Source organism: Cuculus canorus, chromosome 2 (genome assembly GCF_017976375.1).
Source record: "Cuculus canorus isolate bCucCan1 chromosome 2, bCucCan1.pri, whole genome shotgun sequence".
Lineage (NCBI taxonomy): Eukaryota > Metazoa > Chordata > Aves > Cuculiformes > Cuculidae > Cuculus > Cuculus canorus.
Window position 1 is genome coordinate 134,704,896 of NC_071402.1, and position 27,975 is coordinate 134,732,870.

The following is a 27,975-nucleotide window of genomic DNA, read 5'->3' on the forward strand; positions in this document are numbered from 1 at the left end:
TCGTACTTCCCTGCCCGTCCACCAGAGGGCGGCACCCACGGCGACCCGCAGCGCTGCCCCTGCTCTCCCCGCCCCGGGACACGGGCTGCGGGGCCGCGCTGGGCTCGGGGCGGGGCAGGAGCGCGGAGCCGCCATGGGGAAGGTACTGGCGGTGGCTCTTGTCGGGATAGCGGCAGCCTTGGCGGTGGAGCGGCTGCTGGCCTTTCGGTGAGCCGCCCTGCGACGGCGGGGCTCGGGCGGGACGGGCTGCCGGGGCTGGGAATCGCGGCTGCGGCACTGGGGGCACTGGGGGACCCCGGGGGGGAGAGGGGTGTGGGCAGCCGGGCGGGGGGGGGGGGCGCTTCGGGGGCATCTTCATCATCGTCATTCCTCCCGTCCGCATCGAGGGTCCTTCGCTACGAGAAGGATGTTGAGGCTCTGGAGCGTGTCCAGAGAAGAGCAATGAAACTGGTGAAGAGGCTGGAGAACAAGTCGTACGAGGAGCGGCTGAGGGAACTGGGGTTGTTGAGCTGGAGAAGAGGAGGCTGAGGGGAGACCTTATTGCTCTCTACAACTACCTGAAAGGAGGCTGTGGAGAGGAGGGAGCTGGCCTCTTCTCCCAAGTGACAGAGGACAGGACAAGGGGGAATGGCCTCGAGCACCACCAGGGAAGGCTCGGACTGGATATCAGGAAAAAATTTTTCACAGAAAGGGTCATTGGGCACTGGCAGAGGCTGCCCAGGGAGGTGGTTGAGTCACAATCCCTGGAGGTGTTTAAAAGATGGGTAGACAAGGTTCTTAGGGACATGATTTAGTGGCAGATAGGAATGGTTGGACTCGATGATCGAACAGGTCTTTTCCAACCTGGTGATTCTATGATTCCTCAGAGAAAAACTAGGCACTGGCTTACTCAGAAGCTTTCACCCCATCCTCAGTCAGGGATAAGCTGCCTTCAAGAGCATTTCTCCAATGGGAATGCCCTTGGCAGTAAGGGGCCAAAGGGAGAGGGTGTCCTGGGGCAGGTGGGCTGATACCTCTGTTTTTCCAGAGGCTGCAGTTAACAGGGATGTGCTAAAACTGATTACCTGTGAGTTTACCTCATCTCCTGTCCATCAGCGAAAGAGCAAGTAGAAATCCAGTTGCCAAAACCTTGTGTTGTTTTCTACCAAAGCTTCTGGGCAACAGTAGCCCCTGTGTGTACATGAGGTTCATGGGCATCTATGATCATAAGTTGGGAAGTTACTCACTGTGAGGTAAAATAACCCACCATGTTGTGCTCTGTATCATACACCTCATATCGTGGGGTGTGAATGTTTTTGCAATGGTTTTACAGTAGCATCTGTGCTCACAGCTACTAAACCTGGTTGTTTCAGGACAGAAAAGTGGTGGTGAATTACTGTGTTGCAAGGCAGCTGTGCCATTATAATTTTGCTGACATCCACAAGGACTACAAATGCCAGACTTTAAAGCAACGACATCCAGCTAGTTCATCTTTGCATAAATAGTAATTGCAACTTATTACAGGAGGGCTATACTGCATGTACCTCTCAAGGACGTATCTGCATGTTACATCAAATCCATTGCAAGCTTTAGTTATAACCACGGTTGTAACAGGAGTCTCCTGCTCTGGAGTTGCGTAAGTTGGATGGTGGAGCTGGAAAATACTCCTGGGCTTTAGTGGGGTGAGACATTTCAAAGCATTGCCCCATGTCCTCTCCAAATTGAATGAACAAGGGCAGTATTTGGAATCTGGTAAAGCATAATCTCCTGGTGGAAGCAAGAGTCTCCCATCTCTGTAGTTCTCTGTGGGTTTTTCCTGTGTTTCCAGCAAGCTGCAGTGTAGCCATGGGCTTAAGGAGGTTGCAAAGTTTGGTAACACACAACTTCAGATAACAAAGTACGCCGCAGTCATTTAACACAGCCTTGGTAGGAGAAACTGGGAGCAATGTTAACTCTCTCCAGGCCTCTCTGTTATCCACCCCACAACCCAGAGGTAGGAATACAGCAAAGACTTCTTGTAGTTTGGTACATTGTGTCTAGATATTGTGACACAGGAATCCACAAAATGCTTAAAGGAGAAGGCTTGTAGAATTATTACAAATCTCTAACAAACTTAATTCTTCTTAAATCAGTTTTTTATGCACCTATTACACTACTGATAGCTACCAAATGGAGTTGAGTAGGGCTTGTGCATCATAAAACCAGTGAAGTCTTGTGTGTTACCACCTGAAATTACACCAATTTCCCTACTGATGTCTTAAATTGCTAATTCTTCACTGAAGAAAGGTCTGAACTGATTTGTAAAACTTGAATGTGAATTATACTGTGTTACTGTTTTTCTTAGAACAATCTGTACACGTTATTGTTTAAGTATAAATTTATGTGTACATACATACACAATGTTATAATTTCATAGAACTCTGTACTGATATCATCCTTATCTTGTGTACTGTATTGAAAACAGCAACGTGCTTCCAGAAAGATGCTGACAATTTGAAGAGAATTGGGAACCAAAACAAAAATGGGAAGTGATTTTCAGTGCTGCGAGGAAACAAGCAAACAAACAAACAAAGGGTCTGGTTAGTTTGGAGAAGAGGAAAACTGAAAGAGAGAGATCTTTTAATATGCAGCAGGTTACTGCTGAAAGAAAGGAAATGCCTGGGATCTGTGTCCATGGAGTGGGACAAGAGGTGCAGGACTGAAACTGTAAAGAGGAACTGGGTGGGAAACGTGCTGGGCACTGGGATTGCACCAAGTAGCAAAATTCCTCTGTTTTTTATTGCATCCTGCACAGTTTGCAGGTTCACTGTGTTTTCAATAAGGCCAGTTAGTTATCTAGGCCATCTGGCTCAGTACCCAAGGCTGGCTGAGTTAGATAAACTGACACATTTTGGAAAAGACACTATATATCCTGCAGGCTTGTGACCAGTGTCCTTTTGAATTACTCTCATTCCAGCATATGAAGTGTTTCCCTGGGAATGCTGTCGGGATATCATCATCGCTGCCTGGCTGCTGGCTGAGTTCCTGCCATCCAAAGCACTGTGTGGCTTGCAGTCTGCTCAGAAAAAGCTGATGCAGATAGGAAAGGGAAAGCCCTGAGCAGGCAGCAGTGCAAACTTTGGGCATGATGGCCCTAAGCCAGCCTCGGGGGCCCAGTGGGTTTGGCTATGCAGGGGGCTGAGGGAGGAGCTGATATCCCAGCTGTGCTGCTTGGAGCTGCTGTAATTTGCTCTCAGGACCCCTGAGATGGGGGAGAGCGCTTGGGAGAGTTTAATTTGGCTCCTTTCTCTTGCTGTTCTCTGCTGGTTCTGACCTTTTTTTCTTTTTTTTCCTGGCCTTTTATTAACATCCTGTGTCAATGATACAGTATTGAAACGATTTAGAAATCATAATTAAGTGATTAAACAAAATACAGGACTGACATGCCATACAGTCTTCAGCTGTATTGCATATATTTCATTCCACAGACTGATAGTGGTGTTTAGTTTATGCTTAAAACTATAACATAAACATAGCTGGGTTTTGCTATAGGATCTTTGCATTCAGAATTTCCTGTGGCTGCGGCAAGTACAGCCTTAACATGTGTATGATAGGCATGTGAAGGAGTAACTGTGTTAGTTTAAAAGCTTTCTTTTGGGAAAAAGAAAAAAAAAAGAGAAAAAGAATATTCCAGTACATTAGATTGACACTTCTGCATAGGAATGCATCATATTTGCTTATGGCACTGTGGACCAGCACGGTCAGACACAGCAGTTGTGTTAGTGAGGTGCCTTTCATATAGATCTGTTAACAATTTGGAATGGACGAGATGGAGAAATAAAAACTCATATGTAGGTACCTGTCTGTGTCTGCTTGTCCAGTAACATGTGAGCCAGAGACTGAATTTTGTGGGTATTCAAGAATGAAATAAGCACTGCTGAAGGATAATGCTCTGGGTGGAGACACAGGATAATTGCTGAAAATTGTACTACCAGGTCCTACCTTTCCTTAGGAAGTGGGTAGTCCTGTCTTGCAATAACGCTATTGCTACTTCGGAATGTGGACTAAGAAATGAAGAAAGTGCGACTGCTGGTGGCCTGGTCATCAAAAATAGCCAGTGGGCTGGGGTAGAAGGTCGCCCTCTCCTTATCTGAACCGCTGGTCCTAAGGGTACAGTGCTCCTATATTTAGGTGGCTGAAACCTGAAGAAAGTGTGGTGATGTTATTTTGTCGTTTGAGCTTTGGTGGGTTGTGAAAGCTTATTCCTGAAGCTCATGAACAAAGTCAGGTTCCTAAGATATTCAGTGTAGGAGAATCACTTAAGTCCTAGATGTGTGTGATTTGGAGCAATTGCTGTTGTCAGTTCCGAGTTTCGGTTATTCAGTATTTTATCGCTGATTTGTTGCTGCGATACGGCAGACAATAAAACCAAGATAAAGCTACACTAGGAATTTTACCTGTTTTAAAACTGTCTGTATGCTGTTAACCCTCATCTTTCCTCTTGCAGGGACAGACTCAATGCTTCACGGGATATAGCCCCAGTAACCCCCCCAAACTGCCGGCTCATTAAAGGGATTGGTAAGTGCTGGATAGAACTGAGTGCATTGCTTCTGTCCAGTCTTATCTTGCAACTGCTTCTTAAAGCCAGCTTCCAAGCCTGATCCTAGAAGCAAAGTGCTAATTTGATTTTCATTTATTACTTGGACTCCAAGGTAGGGAAAAGCTGCAGGAAGAAAATTATACTGAAAACCTACCTATTTTGGTATAATACTTTGGTATTTAATGTTTCAGTTCCTTTTTTGAAAGTGAGTACCTTGCAAGTGCTTCTCCTTTTCTCAGCCACTAGGGAAATTACGGGGCTTTTAGGTGAGGGTGTGCTGGCTCTTCAGGCAGGCACCTACAGGTGGCTGTCAGCTGGTGACAACTACAAGAGAGGACATGCCGCAAAGGTGGAAGCTTTGGGAAAAGACCACAGGCATGTGGTGAAGGCGGCTGCTGAAAGCCAGCCAGGATCACCCACCTTAGTGCCTCATTCTGTGGAGATTTAGGAGCCGGCTGGTACTGCCATGCAAACAGCGGGCAGGAGCTCAGTGTTGTTGCACAATTCAGCTGTGTGGTTTCAAAGAGTGAGGGGTCATATTTGTCATCCCAGCCTGTTTTGTGAAGAGGCTTAATAGAGTGGCTGAAATGTTGACTTTGTACTTTGGATCATGTGTTTAGCACGTGGCAATGTTTCTCTTGCTTTTTGTCTCCCTTTGGGATAACTGGAGTATAAAATGAATTACTTTAAAACTGATTGCTTATTTGTGTCTCACTTCCCTCCAATTTACAATTTTTAAACTTAATACAGGCTTAATGATTGAGGGTTTCCTCCTCCGCAGTATTTTCAGAAATGCCTTCTGTTCAAATTTGCCTGGATTTTGCGTCTGTAAAAAGTAATTGGATGAACTTCTAGAGCATTGCCTTTGAGCTTGCTGAGTCACTGTGTTGTTTTCATGAATCTCGCTTCTTCTTGTGTGAGCAATCAAACATCATTGTCAAGTCAGGTTAATGCCATGAATGAGCGTGCGCAGAGTTCCTTTGCCTGAGGTTATGTGCAGAAGAAATTGCTTTTTAAAAAACTTTCCAAGTCTTTTAGGTTGAGCTATAGTTTATTCAGACAAGACTCTGAATAATGCTTGTTTGATGCTGATTAATATAAAATAATTTCTGAGTAATTCTTTTAAGCATGTCACTATTGCAATCTTTACAAGTCTTTCTGCAACATGATTGCTCTGGTGAGGAAGCAGAAGAGCTGGGAATTGCAAATACAGTGGTGTTTAATTTCCAATTGATACCTCATTTTTGGTGCTTGACATTTACATGGAGATTGGGTGAATTCTGAGAACCCGGCTGTGCTCAGAAGTGGCAGCAGATCAATTTACAGAGCTTCATTTCAGCTTCTCCTCGCCTCCTATAACATTCCCTTTACATGGGGCTTTGCACCTTGCCTTGCCTTTGCTCTCTCATTTGCTGCTCTTTAGAAAAATTAAAATGCCAAAATTAATTCAAGTTCAGTGTGACAGATATAAAAGTGGCAAAGGACTTGTGCAAACTTAAAAGTTGGTGTGTTCATGCAAATGTCTTCTGAAATTCATTTAATATGGCTGGGGAGGTTACATTACTTGGAGAGACCAAGAAGCCCTTGCATCTAGATGCTGCCTAGGTAGCACTGTTCAGAGCGGGGGTTTTGCTGTACTCAGATCTGTAAGGTTGCTCCTGTACAAGACTTTATGTAAAGCTACCTTTCTACATGGACATCTTGTTCCTCCTGGGCTTTTTTTCCTTTACAATGTTATGATAAATTTGAATAAGTAGTCTGTCTTTATTTTAATCTTTAAAACAATCTTTCTGACCTCTTAAGTAGGGCATAGGTAATACGCTGGGTCGGCTCTGAACAAAATAATCTTAAAGTAGCCATTCTCTATGCAGAAAAACAGGCACCTGGTACAGTCTATTGTATTAATGTTAAATGTGATGCATCCACAGTAAAGGAAGCAAACCCACAGTAAATGGAAAAATTCTCTAGAGGACCTTTTTCTTTCAATACAATTTCATTCTTTCTGAGTCTCTCTCTTTTTTTTTTAAGACTTTGATCTTTTCTGCTTTTCTGATATTGTGCAATGTGAGCACAGATGCAAATATTGAACGAACCAATAAAAAACTGCACCTTGCCCTAAAGGTCATTCACAGATATGTAGAAAAAGCTATACTTGTAGAATAAACAGTATCTTCTGATTATAGGCATGCCCATGTTACTGGTTTATAGAAAACTAACCGTGTGTCCTGAACTAATTCCTGAAGTTCAAGAAGCTACTATTCAAGAAATTGCTAGAAATACTGCACCCTGGAAAAATTCAGGGGATACAGGTGAAATAGTCACTTGCTTTTGGACATGAAATACAGGTGGGTTTTCTTTTTTTTTGTTGGATGCATCGGCGGAACATATCATAATAAGATAAACTAAAGAAAAAAAAGGTAACGTTTTTAGGCTACACATGTTTTTTCTTAGTATCTAATTTTTTTTTAAACAGTACTTATTCAGATAATTCCAAAGACAAGCTAGGCTCAGTGATACAATTAAGTCAAGTAGTGGATGCATCTGATACCTAATAAATCAGTTCCTTACTCTCCTGCCCCATATGGTGCCTGCAACAGCAGCCCAGAGTCCTCCAAAAAAGGGGTCCCACAGGAGAGCCCAGGGGACTCCCTGCGTCCAGCTGTGTGTCTCCAACCCCTCCTCACTGTCCTGGCTGTGCCGGCTTAGCAGGAATCAGCATTTGACTTCTCTTCCAACAGTGCTCGCTCTCTTCCGCACATACCAGGATCTGGCTGAGAAGCGGCCAAAATGTGCTTTGTTGGGCTCTTCCTTTTGAAGTAATTGGGTGTAGGGCTCTTGTGATGCTCCTTCCACCAGAGACTTTTATGCTCCCAATTAGTCTGCCTGCTTGGCAGCCTCACTAATTCAGTAGCGATAAATGATTATATCTCTGTTTATTCACTCACCAACATGCTCTGCCAGTAAAAGCTGTCTGTCCAGCTCATGTCACCATTGTAATTGAGCCTCTCAGCATTTATTTATGTTATCTTTGCAGCAGTCCTGGAAACCAGGGAATCACTGCTAACCCCATCTTATAAATTAACCCAGACTTGGATAGACCAAGAGCTGGAACAAAGAAAAGAGTTTGTTGCTTAAACCAGGGCATGAGCCAAGCTGAAAAAAAACCCCAAAATTCGAAGTTTTAATTGGAAGATGCAGGTTTTAAATGTGCTCTTGTGCACATCAGTGCAGATGTCTGCCTCCTACCCGAGCTCAGCCAAAATTCAGAAATAAAACCCAGGAAGTGAGATAACAGGCTGGCTCCCCACAAAATGCATCCTCAGACTTTCTGCTCTTCAGAATGCAGGGGTGCTCTGCTCGTTACTGCAATCAGCTGGAACAGGGGCTTGCTGAGGCTGAGGAGGAGCTGGCCCTGTCCATCTCCCCTGTCCCTCCTAGAGAATTCATGCCACCACATCTCCGCAGGGCTGAGCTAGAGAGGAACTTGCCTAGACAGGTAAGTTTGGGTCTTGCTCCCTGCAAGGACTGGTCAGCAGCCCCAGGATAAATTACAGCCTGGCTAAATTAGTGCCAAGATAAACAAGAGTCATATCATGGTAAACAATAAACACAGCTTGAATTTGGAGGCGTTTCCACAGGAGGAGGTGCTGGGGTGCCAAGGATAGTGTGAGCCACGTAGAGGCACACAGGTGGTCTATGGCCAAGTAGGGTGGAGTGTGGAGAGATGAGACAAGCTGGGTGGGAAACATTTGTGTTAGTGGCTCTGTTAAAGAAAACCTTCAGAACCGTTTCTTCATTAAGGCAATTGCTCCTGAGTGGATTTAATCCAGCCATCATCTGAAAAGTACTGCTTGTGCTGGTGATTTGGAGAAGAGAGGGGAGGCTTCTCAGGGGAGCACTGTAAATGTGGGATGAAACGTGCTTCAGCATTGGACTAAAGGCTCTGTGGAGAGTGCTTGATCAAAGCTTGCAATTGCTCTAGTGTTCTTAGTAATGAGATTTTATTTTATTTTATTTTATTTTATTTTATTTTATTTTTTCCTAGCAGGGAAAAATACTACAGGAACTGGCAATATTGGAAATAATTACCAACAGTTAAAAGTGTGGTCGAACTGTTAAAGCTCTTAGCTGTTAGAGATGCAGTAGGTTCTCTGTCACTTGAGAACTTTAATTAAATATTTGGGAATCCATCTTAGTGAAGTGTCCCAGCGCAACCAGAAGAATTCTTGTGCATAATTCCTTGAGCTGCCTTATGCTGATGTGTGGGCTGAGTGATGGGTATGGGCCTGCCCTGAAAATCTTGTGTTCTGTGCTAATTGCTTGCCCTAGAACATTAAGTGAGATTCATCCCACACCACCCCAAGGCGCACAGAACTGGACAGGAGACTGCCTGGCCACTGCGGGGGCACCCCTAAACTACCAGAAATAGGTGTAAACCAGTACCATTTTCCAACTTGCATGCTGCTGCCTTCTGCTACTGCTTTTATTTCAATGAAATCTTTTCCACTGAATTTCATCACTTGTGCATTCATGTCAGAAAGGGGAATTCATGAGAGCTGGAATTGTACTGAAAAGGAGCTTTTTTCCCCATGGGAAGCATTTAATGTTGTCTGAAAAAAAACATTTATCTCTGTCTTGCAGAAACTGGTTCAGAAGACATCGACATACTTCCCAATGGATTGGCTTTTATCAGCTCGGTAAGTGCCCACGCCCCCTCCCTGTACAGGGGCTTGCCTGCTTCCTTAGCTACAGAAGTCATGGGTGAAAACTGCAGTATGGACTTTTTTCTAGCATGTCTGACATACCTGAAGCACCCACCCAGGTGATGGCTGCAATGGGTGGTAGTAGTGCCACTGCCTTGCCTCGGGCATAGCTCCTTGTGGCCTCCACACAGCTTGCACTGCGAGTAAAGGTTCATGAGGGAGAGCAGAGCTGGTCAGAGGGACATCCCGATGTGTGCTTGCAAGCCTGAGCAAGGCTGCAGCATTTTCAGCCCTTTGATGCTTCCCTTTACCTTTTCTCCAGGAATGATTTCCTTATGTTTTGATTTTACAGGGCTTGAAATATCCAGGAATAAAGAGCCTTGCACCAGACAAACCGGGTGAAATATTTTTGATGGATTTGAATGAAGACAATCCCAGAGCATTGGAACTGAGAATCAGCCGAGGGTTTGATCTGTCATCATTTAACCCACATGGAATCAGCACCTATATAGACAGAGGTAATGAGACATTTAACCTGACGTGGTGGCAGATTGCAGCCTAAAGACCACAAATGGAAATTCCATTGTGGGCTTGCATTGTACCTCCGATAGCTTCCACTTGCTGGGAGAGAAAAAGGTTTTTGGGATTTTTATCTTTGTTGGTCCATTTTCTAGATCTTCACTGCTAAAGCAAAAACCTTCGCACATAACCTGAGGCTATCTGAAACAGAAAACTGCCCTATGTATTGGAAGGAAAGAAATCATGTCAAAGTTTGAGGAGCTGAAAATCAGGAAGTTTATTTTACCAATTTACATCTGTCTCACTCTGAGGTCAAAGGTTTTGAGGCACGTGCTTCACTGACTAGCAGTGACCAGAAATGAGGCTTCTGTGGCTAGACAGTAAATTATCATGTCTCTGTAAATTATGAAAATCCCTAGTACTCTGTGGCCAAGACATGTTCTCCTTACCAAGACATGTTCTCCTACAGCAATGTTTGACTATCAATAAAATAGCCTTCATGCTCCCCTTCCTCTCTTTTTCTGCTGTCCTTTCACTGGGGGTTTTAGTAGGGCAATTAGAAGTCTGCAGATCCTAAGAGAAGAAAAACCACTGCTGTGGCTTGACATGCATCCCCATACAGTCACCCTTCAAGGGAAGGTGTTAGGGAAATCTGTGGTGGCTGATGTGCAGTCTCACCAGAAGGACTGGGCAGGACTTCAGTCTTACAGAGTACAGAAGGAGGACGATGCTCTTTCAGCTTTCTCCGGGCATGCGGTAAATAAACAAAAAAGCACAAACTGGCTGGTTACAAGGCCTCCTTCCCCTCTGACTGTGGCTACAGAGCATCACATTACAAAACTCAGTGGCTTGGGCACATGGATGAAGCCATGATTTCTTTCTTCCTTGGTAGAAATAGCAAAAATGTAGTTTACACAACAGTTCCCTGCAGACCGAGCTCAGGAGAACAGTAGCTGAAGACCTGGATCCAGTTGCAGTGGCATCTCGCATTACTTTGGTACTTGTCCTTCTGCTTCTGAGGGGTCATGAGACAAATGCTCCAAAACCAACATCTACTCTGTACTAGAGGCCACGTCAGAGCTGTGGGTGCTCAGCCACACAAACTGTTGCAGAGAATTCAGCTATTGCCATTTCTTTTTTTAAGATGACACCGTGTACCTCTTTGTTGTGAACCATCCCCATCAGAAGAGCACAGTAGAATTGTTTAAATTTGTAGAAGATGACAATTCTCTTGTACACCTGAAAACCATTCGACACGACCTTCTGATAAGGTATCGGAGCCAAAAACTGTCTTCCCCCGAAGAACAGGCTACTTTGGTAAAATCCAAAGTCGGATGACTGGGGGTTTAGGTTATTATTAATACAAGATATTTTATTAACCAGTTTTCCTCTTTCTCTTATTGATTACTTCTTATCTGTGTAATCAAAACCTGTGTTTCTCCAGTCTGTTCTATAAATGACATATTTAGTAGTTATATCACTAAAGCACTTAAGTGCCTCTGTGATAGATGGCAATGAATTAGTTTGGCATCCATTTGTCCTCTCATGTCACCCACTCTCAGGTCATCTCAGTTATGATTCTTAAGGTAGTCTATTATTCTGAATTTGCTACACTGTAAAAATAAACATACTTTTAGCTTTTTCTTTTTCTTAGTTGCATACAAAATTTGGTCTGCCCTACTGCAAAATGATTGTAAGACAATCATAGCGTGGTAGATGAAGTTGCCACAACTCCTGCCAGTTGTCAGGCTTCCAGTTGAATGTAATCCAAAGAGAAAGAAACATTCCCATAGCCTAGTGGACAGATAGCCCTAACTTAAGCTGATGCCCTATGGTGGTGCTCAGGTCTCAGCACTGCACAGTCCTGGCTCATGTAAAAGAAAATAGAAGAGAATCTGAATAACTCAGTGTCTGTCTGAAGCCCCTTTATGTCTATGAGATGATCATGTCCTAGTGGGATTCTGGGTAGTCGAGAAATGTTCCTTCATACCTCTCATTTAATTTTTTTATTTATTTTTCTTCCTCTCTTTTTATTTTCTTTAGCGTGAATGATATAGTAGCTATGGGACCGGACAGCTTCTATGCTACGAATGACCATTACTTCTCTGACTTCGCCTTGATGTTCTTGGAGATGTTCTTGGGTTTGACTTGGTCAAATGTTGTTTACTACAGTCCAAAAGAAGTTAAAGAAGTAGCAGCTGGGTTTTATTCAGCCAATGGAATTAACATTTCACCTGACAGAAAGTAAGTTTCTCCTTGCCTTAGATTTTGTTTGATCGCTCAGAAGAATCCCAAAATCCTAATTGGTACATGTGGTACCTTCTGTGGTCAAGTGTCTGAATTGGCTTATGTAAGGCAAGGTGCTGCCTGTACAGTGTAAGTTATAGAGGGATTGTAGAACAGAAGTCTTTCTAGAGCAGAAGTCATGTGTTTCAGTTTCAGACGCAATGTTTGCTGCTTTGTGTGGTAGTTTATATGCAATAAGATCAAAGATTGCTGCATTTTCACCAGCCAATACAGAAATTTATGCATATTACTTGCAAGGATTTGTGCAAGTAGGGAATGTTCTACAGTCTTAAAGTCTGTCTGACTGAATTAACCAGCCTGGTGGTGTAGACAGGTGATCTTAAATTTAAAAAAAAAGCATATTTGTGGTTCTCTTAATCCAAAGCCTGACTCAGTGTCGCCATGGGAGATCTGGCTATATTAGTGTTTCAGCAGGTTGGCTTCCTTTCAGTGCCCTGTGGCTGCTTGCAATGTCTGTTGCTGTGTGAGAACTGTGAGCTGGCGTTCCTCACAGGAGGAGCTGGGCTTGCACAGGAGGAGCTGGCCCTTTTTGGTGTCTGCTTATTCATACACATTGCTAAGAGAGTGCTTTCTTTTGAAGGTATGTCTATGTCGCAGATATACTTGATCATAATGTCCATGTTATGGAAAAACATGCTAACTGGAGTTTAAGCCACGTGAAGGTAAGGTGCTGCTGTTCTGTAAAAAAAGAGGCACATATGGAGTTTGGACAGATTAGTCTTCATGAATGCGCGAGATTTCAGCCTGATCATGCGTGAAGTTCTTTTCTGGATGACTGCAGCTGTGGGTTTGCGGAGCTGCTGTGTGCCCTGTTACAGAGCATCAGGTCTTCCACGCTCACACTAGCAAACAGAGAGGGATCCTCAGGTGTGCTGTGGAGCTCAGAGGAAGGGCTGCCTCACCTGATGTGGGTCAGTCAACAAAGCACTGAAGTAATCAGTGTGACCGTGGGGGTGAATGCAGCCGATGGGGGAAGCTCAGAGCAGCAAGGATATTTCTCACGGCACAGAGGAGGGGATGGAGCGTACTGAGGAAAAGAAAAACAGCATGGGGGGAGAAAATATTTTTTAAAAAGTAATCAGTCTTAAGTTATGTCAGATGAGAGTCTTGGACAGGTCTATTGGTTGTGTTATAGTTTGTATCCAAGACTTCCAATTGCTTTAACTTCTCTCCTTTTCCTTATTTTCCTTTGTGATGGATAGACGCTGCAGCTGGACACTCTGGTTGATAATTTGTCTATTGACCCACACACTGGAGACATCTGGACAGGATGCCATCCCAATGGGATGAAGCTGTTCCTCAATGATCCTGAAAATCTGCCTGCCTCTGAGGTGCCTTTTGGGAAACATCACTGGTCTTTCAGCTAAGTCTGTGCCCTGATATAACTTAACTCTTCATTATGCAGAGGAGAGCCTGGCCAGCCTTTGTGAAAGCAAAGACCAAGCTGGCCTCCAGCTTATACCTTCTGCTCTCATGTGGAAAGCCTGAACAGAGTTTGCTCACTAACAAACACCTTTTTAGATCCTTAGGAGACAACCGAGTAATTTCCACACAGTAGGTCAGTCATTCTGTGCTCCTCAGACTGTTTTCTGTGTAGCTGCACAATCAGATTTTGATGAACTGTGTTAATTACTGAGCCAGCACCTCTTTGCCAAACAGGAAATAATTGCCTGAGTGCAAAGCATGACCAAAACCATTCACACTGGAATGATTTATCCGTGCAAGTGTGGATCATCAGTAGGTGACACTGCAATTCTTCTTTCTGTGTGAAATCAATGAGGTAGTGGCACCAGCATGCTAGCAGCTGGGAGTGGAGGTGGCTGCTTGGCATCTGTTTGATTTCACCCTTGTCTGAAGCTTCCCATAAGACACCTTTCAGAATTATCATGTTCAATAACAATAGATTTCTGATATTAGGCAGTTATTTACTCTGTCTGGAAAAAGCAAGAAAATAAGAAGATAGTAACTCTTAGGCTAGAAAGCCATACACATGCCTTGTGCTGGAGATGGCTGCCTGCTTACTTAATGAGGTGGAGTGTGTGTTACACAGCCACTTGAAAAAAATCAGTCTTCAGGGACCTACTTCGTTGAAGCAGAAATCGTGGCCCTATCACAGGAATCACTTGGTTGCAGTTACCAGCAGCTGATAAACATAACTAATTTGTTTAAATTAACATACTGATGTTCCCTCCGTCCGTGGAGGATTTTCACCCGTGTCCATTTCAGCAGATGTATCCCCACTCCTCTGGCAGGTCCTGCGCATCCAGAACATCCTCTCAGAGGAGCCTGTGGTGACACGTGTGTACGCTGATGATGGCTCTGTACTGCAGGGAACTTCGGTGGCGTCCATCTACAAGAGAAAACTGCTCATCGGCACAGTCTTCCATAGAGCTCTCTACTGTGAGCTCTAGCTCGTCTCATGGGTAAGCTCTGCTGCTGTGGAAAGGATTTAGTTCCTTAGATACTCACTTAATTTCTGTTAGATTTGCTAACAACAAGACCATTCCAAAAAAGATTAGCTAGAGTCATGGAAATGTATTCTAGCCTTCCTCTCCAAAATGAGAGTTTTATGTAATAGTAACGGAAACGGAATTGGCAGTGAGCAATTGGACTTTACTTGTGTAATGGGAAGGACCCTGTGTCAGTACAAAGGGTAATCTCAAAGTTCAAATTCAAATTACAAGTGACTGAACTGTCAGACATTGAGTTATGTGTTGCAACTGGATTTTTTGTGTTCTCCCCCAAAAAACTGTAACTGGGAATTGCTAACTACCAGACTTATGTGTTTTCTTGTCACCAGCTCCTGGGCTTTCCCAGGGACTGTGCTAAGGGTTCTTCTTCCAAACCATCCTGTTGGCTTTCCCTAGTGCTTCTGAAATAACTGGAAGGAGAATAAATATTATTTCAGTTTCATTTCTTCCCTTTTCCCTTTAAGCCATTTCCTCACGTTACTTTTCATAAATTTGTCTTGATCCTACTGAGAAAAGAGAGGGGCATCGGCGTGATTTCATAATGAGTCTTCCAAAGGGAGTTTAATAAAAAGCCTTTTTTTTTTTCCTAAAGAGTGGGGAACAACTCCCGCACGCCTTCAGTGAAAAGTGCATTAGCAATCACTCTTGTCTGTCAGAGCAAAGGGAGGATTTCTGGGTGCTTTGCCACAGCAACTCCTTTCAAGTGTGGTTCATACGTGATCTGTGTTTAACTTCCAGTCTGTGTGGAGCTGATTCCCGCTGTGCTTCTGTGCAGCAGGCACCCGCTTCACTTCATGTTTATCCAGCAGCAGTTACTGATAACGTTTTGCAGTGCTACGAGACCTGCGTAGGTTTCTATTGATTGTTATTTTTAGAGTGGTGTTAGTTAGCAATCACTTGGAATAAACTGAATTGAAGGTCCTTTGAAGTTGGGAATCAACTTCGCAGTGTGCACAGTGTGCTTCTGCTGGCCTTGCAGAAGCCCCGGTTTGAACCACCATTTGTTTTCCTGCCTGTGGCGCGAGCTCTTCTTTCATTAGCGTAAATGTCCTGACTCACAGAGCAGCTCCTGCTGCTCTATTTATCCTCTGAGTTTCCACCTCTGATCACCACTCTGGTTTTGTGAGAGACGCTGACATCCTGCTAAAGGCTCTGTTATCGGTGGCGGCTCCCCTTGGAGATTGGGGTTGCTGCTGTGCTGCCTGTGCCTGCCCGGCTGGTGCGTCTCAGCAGTTTGACTGAAAGGTGTTGCCAGACAGACCTGCCCAGGGTCACTGTCTGCTCTGCATCCTTGAGCTGATGTAGTAGCATTTCCTCACTGCTGTTCTTCCACCACTGTGTGGAGAAAAAAAAAAAAGGCAGGCAGCTCGTGAAATGTGAGCTTAGGGGAGAAAAAAGCCAATTCTTGGGTACTAACTGCTATTCTGGCATTGCTGTTCCCTGCCGCAATTTGCTTCACCACTAGTCACGGTCCTCTCTGATCTGGAGAGTGCCTGGAACGTTCAGTACCTTGAAAACACAGAAGTGCTTATTACTAGAAGATAGAGCACATAACCCTCTCTGTAGTGGCCCGAACTCTGAGACAGGAGCCGGAGTAATTGCAAGCCTTCGTCTGTCTTTGCGCTTTGCGGTTCTGGCTGAGAGGGATCATCACTGCAGGCCAAGCTTTGGGTGAGCAGAGGCCCTGAACAGCAAATGCGTGCTGGCAGCTCTTGGCTCCTCTGCCTTTCTGTTCTAACACAAATAAGCCTAATGGCTTTCATCCACTGGTATAAAGGAGCTGCTGCTCCTTCTCTGAGGAAAGAGAGTCAGTTCGGACTAGAGTGAGGAGTTGGTGCCAGGGCTCGTGGCTGGGGCTGCATTGCTGCACAGGAGGGATGGTGCTATCCCCCTTCCTCTGCACTGCTGCATGGGCTGTGGGTCTTGCCACATCACCTCTTACCGCTGGTGAGCATCTGCTCCATCCCGAGCCCCCGTGCTCCAGCTGGCAGACAGTGTGGTGTGAGGCCCCTCCCTGGGCACAAGTAGTTGTGGAAGGGTTGAGAACTGAGCTGGCAGCATGCTGGCTCCAGTGCCGGCTGCTTCCCACTGCTGCTGTGCCAGACAACTCTTTCATCCCAGCGTAGCAATAGTGGCTGCTGGTATTTGTGATCTTTTGAATACAAATAGCACAGGCTGCAGGGGTGCAGCAATGGCTAGAGGGGGAGACTTGAACTTTAGGCTTTAACTGTGTGGTTAATTGACCTTGTCTCTTGGGCACAGACCTGCATGAGTGGCTCTGTACACACGCTGTGTTCATAGCTTCTCTCCAAAATGCCCACAGTTGGTCTGGGGACTCGAGCACTGCCAAGGGTTAACCGTCTGCTGTGAAGGATTTGGTGACCAGGGACTCATTCATTTGTATCATGGTTTCAAGTCTTTTGCTAACCACAGCGTGCAGACAGCCCTTCCACAGAGCAGAGCCAGCCCTGAAAGAGGGTGGCTTTTGTGTTATCCCTTTGCTGGACTTGCCTTTGGCATCAGGCAACTGCACCAAGCACTCGGGAACATGATTTATGCCAACTCTGGTTTTGCTGCTCCTTCCTTAGCAACTTCTCTACATGCAGGACATTTCCAGCTTCCTTGGGAAGCCCAATGCTTTCTTATGGGAACTTAAATCCAGTTTCAGCCTTGAGGAACAGGCATTGTTTCCACAGACCAGGCAGAAATAAACTGCTCTGAAGGAAGCTCTCATGGTAAGGAGAGGCCAGGGTATTAATTTGTTCATAATTAGCCATCGGTGTCCTGCACTAGCATTTTAAAATTATTATATTAGCCTTGAGCCACCATTTTTTCTCAAGTAAATTAAGTGCCATGTTCTGAAGAGTTAATGGTTTTGGCAGCAGTGGAAGTAACCCAGCTGAAATACTGACCAGTCACTACTGCTCCTGGATTTGCACTGTGGTTGCAGAAGTGTAACAGCCAGCATTTTCCTCAGCATTGGTAGAAGTAACCCATCAAATATTAATTTCCCATTTTCCAGTAGCTTAGAACATCTTCAAATGCGTAGATCTACAAGTTATTGAACTTTCCAACAACAACTACATTCTTTTGATAGTTTGGGGCCTTTCAGAAAATAACGTGTTTACTTGTCACTGGCTTTTTCTTTCTCTTTAACTACTCCTATACCGAAGGTTCCCTGGTGCCTGCCTGCAGCCAGGAGCACGTGCAAGTGACAGGCCTTAGCTTTTCCTAAAGGGTCTGAGAGGAGAGAGATCATAGGTAGGATTTAGTACCTGCTATTAATAATAGTAAAATTTGGAATTTTAAGCCAAGGCAAGGTGGGTCGGAAGCCTGTTGCCAAGCTCCCCCGAGTGTGCCCCAGCATTGTAGGGTAGAGGTGGGAATTGAAGCTGGGGCAGGACAGAGACAGCCAGCACATGTTCTGCAGCAAAAGCAGTGCTGGGTTACAGCTTCTGCCCCCCATGAAACCACCACTTGATAAAACACACTGGCAGCTTCTGTGCAGAAGCAGCAGTGGAGGAAGATGCACCTCAAGCATGGCCTCCCCGTTACGAGGTAACCTGCACAGGGAATATCTGGGCTTGTGACCCAGAGGAGGGCAGAATCCATCACCTTTTCCAAGCTGTAGAGTATGCAGCGGTTCTGGGCATTTCAGAAACCAAACTGCAGGCACCTGCCTATCTGAGACAACTTGCACAAACAAGTACATACATATAAATGTTTCCAGGCATAGGAAGCCATCGAGCAGACATTTTACATGTCAACCTCTAAATATACCTATTTTAATTAAGATAATAATTTTATGGATTGAGGAGTCTTTTACCCTCTCACAAGTGGTGGCCACATTAGTGGAGAATAAGCTTTACGACTCAGCCGTGGGGAAGCACGGGCTGGGCCAGACAGATTAAGCACAGAGCATTTGGCCTAGATTTTACCAGATGCAAATCCACGGAAATGACTACTCAAATTGGACAGTATGCCTGCTGCTTTCCCCTTATTTAATGCCTTATTAAAGGTGAATAAATAAAAATAAACAATGAAGACATATTAAACATGAACAGCAGAACTGCTGTACGTGAATGTATAAAATGCCCATTAATTAACCTACACTTGAGTGTAAAATGGTAAAATGTTTTTATGTACCAAAACTATCCAGGTCTTTTAATCGCTCACCAGCATCAGCCTATTTTATGTGAACCTGCAGCAAAATACTGGCACGCTACATTTCATCTGAATATCAAGAAAAAAAGGCCATTCTCTTTCCTTACTCCATTTGTTTTTGTTTTTTTTACTTCTTTTTACATAATTATAGATTGTAAATGAGATCCGCTTGGAGGCCTGTGAATCATCCCAACTTGACCAACAGCTGGGATTAAAATAATCTTCAGGACTGAGCAGAAGGAAGAAGAGAACAAGCAGGGCAGGGTTCATGTCACCTCCCCCCAAGTCTGACCCGTGCAACAACAGCTGCCCAGTTGTGCTCACCCTTTATTACTTCTTCTGGAATGAACAACAAATGGGCAGGAAAGTGAGGACTCAATACAAATTCTAATAAAGATTCAGGATTTCTCATTTTATTGCATTCGTTGTCTAACAACAATAATACTCATCGGCAAGAAATTTATTTACACTAACAAATTAACTTTAAACCACAAGGCTTTGTTGTTTGTATTTAAACTGTAAGAAAACAAAGGGCCACCATGATGTTTTGTTTCGACGTCTCCCAATAACTAAATATTAACCAAAGTTATTTTGGGGAAAACTCAACAATCTAGAGAAGTTCATATCAACCAAGCACAAGAGAACAAGCTCAGACATGGCACTACCGTGTCTTTCATGCAGATGATCCGACATCAAGATGTACAAACAAAAAGTTCAGGATAACATGCACTTCATATACATTTGATCTCTTTAAAAAAAGAAAAAAAAAAAAAGAAAAAAACCTCTGAAGCGCAAACACCTCTTCAACCATATAAAAAGAAACAATGTAAGAAGCCAATTTTTACAGTGACTGCAGTGCATTTTAGTCTTTTAGCTGCCTGGTCTTCTAGCAATGTGTCTAACAGTTGTCAGTGACCAGTGAGTTACCATTGCAATGTGACTGGAAAATACAAAAGCAGTTGTTCAACAATCAATGTGTATGGAAAAGTATAGAGGCGGGAGGTTCACTCTACGCTCTCCACTTCCAAATGGGCCAAGGGATTACTCCTTATGACTGGTGCGCTGGGATTCCCCTTTCCTCTGGATGTTTCTGCACCAGGCCCTGAACACACTTCCACTGGTGACAAAGCTTCCACTGAAAACCCGGCAGTAGGCTCAGGCTCTGAGGTTCTGCAGGTTGGACATGATCTCAAGCTGCGAGCCCACCTCTCTGGGAGAAGAAACCCACCCAAGTCAGCACACCAGGTTTCAGAAACCCTATGGCTCATTCCTAACACAGTCCAAACTTCCTGAAGAAACAGCTCAAGGCTCTGCTGCCAGACCTTCCAGTTCTTACTGTTCGTGCATCTTTTTAGTCATTACTTAATGCTGATGTAAAAGTACCACAGTTTGTATTGCCAGTTAGTAACAGAAAGCTCATTTTATCACGAGGGACCGGAAGGCTCAGTCACGACTAAGGCATCACAGCTTCAAAAAGCCAGTTCTACAGGCAAAATAAACACAGTAAAATCCATACATGAGGTTAGCAAAAGGGACTGTGCAATCTGCAGATGAACCACGCTCCACTATGGTGAGTGGGTAAGCCACCGCGGATGTCACAATCCTGCTTGAAAATGAGCTGCTGAGAGTGCTCTGATAGACATCAAAGGGTCAAAAGTATAAAAAAGGGTTTCCTTCCTTGAATACTGACACTCTAAAAAAAGCAATCCTGCCGATCTTCTGTCCCCTCCAAACCAGCCTGAGGACAATGTGCAGAAGGACCATTCTGTATACAAGTTTAACAAAACTTTAAAATCTTCTGCTCTGCAAAAATCAATTCAAACACAAAAGGAAAGATCGAGCGAAGCCACCAGCACAGCCAGGGGTGAACATGCTGTTGAGACCAAGGGGGAGCGCATTGCTGCTCTGAGCTTGCAGGCGGTCCCAGGGCCCTCTGCCTACTGCGCACCCTGCAACGCACAGACAGCCGTGTGCTGACTGCTGCTAGCGCTGTGTAAATCTCTATGGAGATGCATGTATGTATGTATACACACAAACCCATATACATTTATAGAGCAATCAAGCCACAAATCACTTAAACATGACTGATTTAATTATTTTCAATCATTAATTTAACAAAACTAAACCTAAACCATCTACCAGCTCTGTGCGCTCTGCCCATTTTGACTGCTAAAGATTTAGAACTTAATTGACTATGTGCTGCTATTTTAAAACATCTGTTTTTTTAGTGTTTTGGGCCACAACATCAATTTACCAATGTTTTCAAGTGAGGGATAACATGGAATGACAGAGGTGTAATTAAAAAACTTAGTCTGATGATAGTGCAAGGGCCACACCTAAAAAGAGCAAGATGGGGTTTTGCTTTAGGCTTGACAATATTTTCTCTCCGTAATCATTCCACTAAATCAACGTAGGACTTTATTTTTGCAAACTTCTCCTAAATTTCAGCATCAAGAAACAGTACAGACTGCACTGCAGAGTCTGTAAACTATAGCTGGATCTGTGTAAACCCTTCCTTTTGATTTTCAGTGCTGTGATGGTCCTTGGAATGGTCTTTCTGGCCAGACACAACTAAATGATGATCCTCTTCCTTCCTACTGTGGAACTGGATTCTACACTATTAACAAGAGTAGCATTTCCTTCTCTGACTTAAAAGTGTAACACAATTCATTCTCAAAAATAACACATCATCTCCCACCTCTTTCTTGCCATCAGATGAGCCGTGAGGTAAAGGTGGAGCAGCTCAGGAGGACAGGAGGCTTTGATGGAAGCAATGAATTATGACAAAAACTTGATGCTCAGTGTCAAGTATCTCTGAATGTCAGTGAGAGCTGATGACAGGCAAGCTTCCGAGGAAAACTGCTCAGTCACTCCAGTACGAGCTCGGTTCTTGTGGTATCCCTGCAGCAGACCAGAGTCACAGCAAAATAGATGCCTTTGCAAAAAAACTTTACAAGTTAGAAGAATGCAAAAGCATTTGTATAAAATGAGATAAAAACATCCCCTAAGTCTGTTCAGCTTTTTATTACTGGCTTTCTGTTCCACTGTGCAATTCTAACTGACAACAAAGAACAGGCTCTACTTACAGTCACCACCAGCAGACCTGTTCGTAGTGGTGGGTGAAATACAATCAGCAGAGGGCAATACTCTGTGCATTGCAACAAACAAGTTGGGCTGCTTGCCTCACCTCCTGCTCTGCCCGGACAGACTGAAACTGATTTGGGAGTTTTAATACGAAGTGACACAGGTGCAGCCCTCCACATGGGAAAATGCTACCTGAAAGCAAGTAACATCAGTATGTTTGGCTGATTTGCACAGAGCAAGGAGGCACCACAGTCTCAGTATAAACACCAGGGTTTTTTGGACTAAAGTAAGTTGAAGTAAGTTGCAGCGTTGTATCTTTTATTTTCTGTTTTCCAGAGTTCCATATTTTTGGTTGACTCTCCTTTCTCAGCCTTTCAGAGACTCAATATATTCACAGCCTGGCAATACTGTGGCAATAAGCAGGGCTAGCGTTCATAGAACCGGCCCACCATCGTAACCAGGGAGAAGTTAACTTCACCAGCTTGTGGTGGTCACCTAGGCATAAAGATGACACAGCCTCAGGGCTGGTGGAAACACCACGCTTCCTGCATAGCTATTTACAGGTGGCCAGGCAACTCAGCATACTCAAAATTGCTTTAGCTCCACAAATCAATAAACAAAAGTAGGTGACAGTTACATTTACGGGTGAGCCAAAAGAGAAAGTCTTTCCAGTAATTTAGCGTGGAATATTTTTTTCATCTTATTACACAAACCCCCACATTAGTCTGACTCAGCATTGGTTTATAGGACGTTTTCATTAAGAATTATGAGACACCCATATCTCGTTTCATACATAGGTCATTATGCAGTACAAGTGGAAAAAATGCAAGACAACTTTAAAGGTCTTATAGAACAGTAACAAAAGTTTCAAACTGCACTGGTCTTTACAGCTGTTATCAGTGACAGTTCTGCACATCTCCAAAATGAGTTACCATATTCAATAAAACAATAAACCTCTTTTATCACTGAAAGAGGAATGAAGCTCTTGACATTGCTTGGTTTGCTTAGATTTCATGTGTTGATCAAAATCCATTTTATGGTATTAATTTAAATTTAAGCTACTGGGTTGTTTTTTTTTAAGCTGGGTTTTTGTTGGTTTGGTCATTTTTTTAGTCCGAGAATAACAAAATCACATTACCGCAAAGCAATAACAAAACCATGAATACTTAAAGGACTTCAGTCGCATTAGTTATTCTGTAAAATAAGAATCTGATTTACAAAGAGATTAAGTAGGCACTGTTCTAAGCAAAAGAATGAAAACTCAATGCCAAGCAGTCTGCTCAGTTTTCTAAGAAAACAAAGAACATAAAACATGGACACCACCTTAGATTACTATCTAAAACCACTTAAATGTTACTACAATGTAAACATAATTTAAAAGGAAAATAATCATTGAATGCATTTATCAACATTGTCCTTAAAATATTGATTTTCCAGTTTCTTCCAGATAACTTCTTACTCAAATATAAATTGATAACCTCCTAAGTAACAGAATGCTAGCTTTATGAGGCTCTTAAACACTTGGATAATTTTTCTCCTACAAAGCGCGTGGAAAAATTCATTGCAATATGGGATTCTCATTAGCAGGAGTAATTTTTTACCGATGATCTATCTGAAGAAAAATATTGCAAGCCTTTAGAAATATCAGGAAGTATCTTTTACAGCAATTTCATTTTTAGATCTGAATAAAATATACAACAGAAAATTGTAGAAATTGGATTTGGAAGGTAAAAAAAAGCTAAAGCTAAGTAGATCTGTTATGTATTACTTCTAAATGAACTAATTTATCATTTTAGGGATCATTTTACATGTCAAAGAAATTATTAGGATCAAAAGTAATTGAACTATAAACATTGCACCCCAATTGTTTCAAATATGAGCTTCAGAGAACTTCACAGATGCAAATCTGTATGCCATAAAGTACAGAGCAAAAAAGAAGCCAGGCCTAACTAAACCAAACACTTTCTTCAAAAGAATTCAATATTTGCATTTTTTACGCTGGCAAATTTTGAAGTTCAAGACTCTAAATTTGCATCCACATGTTAATTATGGGTTGGCATCACAAGATGACAACGGCAACTTCCAGGATGCATGAAAAGGAAGTGTAGTTTCTCAATTATAAATGCTGCTACATAGTTAGCTTTGACTATAAAGCAGTAAGCTAATACCTCCAGTTTCTCATTGTGAGTATTTGCCTGTTGTCTGTCCATTCTTTTGAAGAAATACCATACATGTTAATACTGCTCTTAAGAGGCAGTAACACCATGCAGGGCAAGCTACACACTGCTCCTGTCATAGTGAACTACACAGAGGGCTTTGCTGATGGCTTCATATGCCAGGAAAACAGAAATCTCTGAAGGATGTAATACAGTCACTGCTAAGCCATCAAAACATTCTACAGCCTATGCCCAAAAATTCAGGTTTTGGTGGGGAAATTCCTTAAACACATTAATCAAAATAGTTAATATACGGCAGCCTTGGATTTAGTATCTGACACCTCCATGACAGCATTGATCTTAACAGCAATGTACTGAATTTAATTGTAACCAGAATCCCTCGTCTTCCTCTTCATAAAGTGCACTTCTGTAAAAACTGAAAATCTTCAGCAGACTTGTTTGATAATCCTTTCCACCAACAGCTTCATAACGGCACAGCACAAAGCTTATTCTCCCAATGCTTGCTGGAGAATGAATCTGAAGATGTGGTGTTTTTCTTGGAACAAAAACCCCAAAAGAAAACAAAATAAGCCCAGTTTTCTGTTCAAAACACATGAAAAAGAAAGCAGAGCGTGCTATTAAGAAAGTTGCATACACACTGGGAGCACAATGATATTTATACAGATCTATACGCTGTGCTCTAGTTAGAAATTCATCCTTGCTCAGATATCTAAAGGATAAATGTTATCCTCAGATTTCTGTGTAAACCCACATAATCATTTAAGGCTTTGCCTCCTTCCTGGATTAACTATTGTACAGTTAACAGAAAGAGTTTCACCTCCTGTCTTTCACCCAGGGAGAATATTGACTCTCTTGTCTTTATCTCCAGTGTATAATAAGAAGTCATTGAACAGTTGTGTTTCCAGAGCAGTGTCGCTTCAAATACTGACACAAGACAAAACTTACTCCAGTAGACTGATATCCAAACACCATAAAGAAGCTGAACTTCCAGTTAGAAAGTTAAGTCAAGTCTTATTGAGTAGAGCACAAGTCCTTTTACCCAGGTGAAGAAATGTCCACCAACTGTTTTAACTGGCCATCCTATTCAGAAGAGGTGAAGCAGTGGACCATGCTCCTCAGCATCATGCTGGTTACTGAAGTGACCAAACACATAGAGCTCAATAGAGAAGAGAAGTTTGGAAGGAAACACCGCCACACAAATATGAAATCTGTTAGCTGTCAACAACAACAAAACAAACCAAGGGGCTGGGGTTGTTTCATATGGCAACAACAACGAGCGTGAACTGGATATGCAGGAAAATAAAACTACACAATACAATTTTCCCTAGTCATTCTATGCATAGCCCCATTTCTCTGTACACACTCTTGTGTAATGAATGCCAGAAAGCTGAAGGGGCACCAGGGTGAATATGAGTTTCTCTTCCCTTGAAGTGCCTCCACTTTCCTAACACAGCAGCACTTCTGCTTATCACTGCTCATGAGTGCCCTCTGTTGCATCTGATGAAAACTTGTCTGTTTTCTTCGATTTCCTTTGCAGTTGCTCTTGTTCCTTCTTCCGAAGCTTTTCCCTTTGCTTTTCCATTTTTTCTTGAGCTTTGCGAGCTTTCTCCAAGGACGCCTTCATTTCCTTTAGCTTTTTTTTAATGATTGCTCTATCCTGGGAAGATGTCATACCAAGAGCCTGAGGTGGTGAAAATAAAATTAAAAGAAGTTCATATGCTTTAATCTATCACCATATTTTTTGTATTCTAATAACAACTCTTTGTAGTTAGAAGACCACTACAAATAAGCAAATCTGAGACAAGCTCAGATATATTACTTACAGCTTAAGTAATACATTTTATACTTCTACTTTTCATGCTTTCCACTTCTAGAATATTAAAAAATTAGATCTCATTGCAATCACAGTTTGACTATGTTGATTTCATTGATCGAATGAACCAATGAAAGATTAAACTATTTGCCTGAAGTCATCTAAGTCTACACAGAGCAAGACTTCCCAATTCTCACTGCTATGCCTTAGTCAGAAGTTCCCTTGCTCTCTTCTACACCCTCTAAAGTTAGTGAAATGCCAGCAAATAAATTCAGAAAGGAAGCACCAAAGTTTGACTTTCAGATATGCTGAGCCTCCCGCAACTCCCTCCTGCAATTATTTTTCACAAAAGTAGGCTCATGTCTTCGCTACAAGAAACAATGCATACTTTATACATCGAAACTGTATTTAGTGCTAAGATACTACAGCTGGTATCCAGCTTATGCCTCCAGTATCCCAGTAATCCATTTTTCAGTTGCTACTTCTGATGTATTTCTATTTACTGTCCTCTCTGAATCACTGTTTTGCAAAATGAGCTGTCTGAGAAATACATGCATGCAAATACCACTTATACAGGTTGCTATATGATTTATGCATGAAATTTGGGTACATTATATACATCCAGAGCTATGAGAAAGCAAATGCCCTCTGTTTCTGAAGCTTTTGAGTGCAAGAGAGTATGGGAACCTCTTAATGCATTGCTGTGGATTTATACTCTGTGTTTACTATTCTAGTCTATCACCTCTCCCCACACAGGGATTCACTGCTTTCTAACCTAATTCTTACTTCCTTTAAGATCACCTAAAGTGACAATAAATACTATAGTTAGTCTTGAAGCCATCAGTCAATTACCTTGAGCTTACTCCCATCCAGCTGAAGGAGATGCTCCCCATTAATGTTTTGGGCACTGAATTCGGAAACATACTGTTCAAGGTTCAGGCTCATTAACCAGTGGGAAACCTGCTGCACGCTCCACTCCTGAACAGCACGACTCTGACACTGACTGTGTTTAGGAGACTGTCCATCGTCAAGGATCTGTGACAAAAAAATGCTGTGTTATTATTAAAAGGGTAACATGGATGAGTAGTAACAACATTTTTCTGTTCAAACTACCAGCACCAGAGCAGAGGTATCGGTACTATCTTTACACTACAACAATAATAACTTCACACTGCTATACTACATCTATATCTAACCAGATATCTCAGAATTGATACAAGGTACTCAAAAAGTCTTCTATCTATAAAGAGAAGAAAAAGGAACTGGCGTTCCTTTTAACCCACAGAGGGACTGAAAAGGCCAGGTGGCACAATTCAAAGCAGGCATGCTCCCACTCCCTCACAAGACTTTTATCCTTCTAATTAGAATGTTTCTAAAGGATGCAATGAATTCTGCATTGCACTTTCCAGGCTCATTCACATATCTTTATGATGTTTTTAAGCTATAAAACAAGAAATTCAGGGGAAAAAACCCTCAGAAAACCACTCTAAATTTCAAAGTAATGACATCAAACAGCCAGTGAGACTGATACTATCTATGGGAGACTATGAAATGACACAGGAGTGGTAAGGAACATACAGCAACCCCACAGTCCTGATCCTGCTCTCATCGTGTTGTGCTGCTGTGGAGGAGAGCACAAACACAGCATCAGGAGGGGCAGATGGAGAGTCAGCTGTTGGGGCAGCCCCGTGTCCCCACTCTGCCATTTTATTCCACCCAGGGGTATGCCAGTAGGGCCTGAAACAAAAGCTACTCTGTCACAGCTCTGGTCAGCAAAGCAGCTGCTACAGTCTGCAGCAGCTGTCTGACATTAGAGCAGCTTTTACACTGGGTTACATGATGCTGGGAGCTCTCCCAGCTTCTGGCTGTGCAGTTCTCAGGGAAAGGGAAAAGATGGATCAAGCACTATCTTTTTCCTTCTGTCGCCAGCAGGATCTCAGTGCGGCTGATGCTTGGCCTGGTGAATCTGCTCTGACATTGACCCTCCTCCCCCTTCCAGCACACTGCAAAAACTGCCTTGAAAACTGTTAGCAGAAAGGAGAGGGGAACGGAAGACAAAGAGAGAAGCCAGTGACATCTGTGAGTTCTGCTCAAACAAGAGGATTTGCCACAAAACACCATAAAACAAGAAATGTGAATTGGCAAATGTGACAATACATTGCCACACAATGGTCACACA

General features: G+C 43.0%; 2 protein-coding genes across 8 annotated transcripts in view; one reads left to right on the top strand and one right to left on the bottom strand.

Moving 5' to 3' along the window:
- The first annotated feature begins 50 nt into the window (after positions 1-50).
- LOC104057494 (serum paraoxonase/arylesterase 2) lies at positions 51-27,968 on the top strand. 2 transcript variants are annotated; one of them, XM_054057177.1, is made up of 10 exons: positions 51-207; positions 4,466-4,536; positions 9,200-9,255; positions 9,614-9,779; positions 10,925-11,051; positions 11,824-12,024; positions 12,668-12,749; positions 13,290-13,418; positions 14,340-14,510; positions 27,729-27,968. In XM_054057177.1, exons 1-9 carry the CDS (start codon positions 134-136, stop codon positions 14,496-14,498), a joined length of 1,065 nt encoding a protein of 354 aa, XP_053913152.1. In that variant the 5' UTR covers positions 51-133; the 3' UTR covers positions 14,499-14,510; positions 27,729-27,968. The 2 variants fall into 2 exon arrangements, with proteins under 2 accessions (XP_053913152.1, XP_053913151.1); XM_054057176.1 differs by lacking the exon at positions 27,729-27,968 and adding an exon at positions 18,874-22,097.
- PPP1R9A (protein phosphatase 1 regulatory subunit 9A) overlaps positions 22,107-27,975 on the bottom strand; it is a 141,999-nt gene continuing 136,130 nt past the window's right edge. For all 6 annotated transcript variants that reach the window (XM_054057171.1, XM_054057174.1, XM_054057173.1 and 3 more), the window contains 2 exons: positions 26,649-26,831; positions 22,107-25,664 (listed from right to left, as the gene is read on the bottom strand). In XM_054057171.1, the coding sequence (XP_053913146.1) occupies positions 25,452-25,664; positions 26,649-26,831 (396 nt within the window). In that variant the 3' untranslated portion in view covers positions 22,107-25,451. The remainder of the gene's footprint in view (positions 25,665-26,648; positions 26,832-27,975) is intronic.

Coding starts and splice junctions, on each gene's coding strand:
- LOC104057494 (XM_054057177.1), top strand. CDS start 134: ATGGGGAAGGTACTGGCGGTGGCTCTTGTCGGGATAGCGGCAGCCTTG. Junction 9,256..9,613: donor GATTGGCTTTTATCAGCTCG/GTAAGTGCCCAC, acceptor TTGATTTTACAG/GGCTTGAAATATCCAGGAAT. Junction 11,052..11,823: donor CGACACGACCTTCTGATAAG/GTATCGGAGCCA, acceptor TATTTTCTTTAG/CGTGAATGATATAGTAGCTA.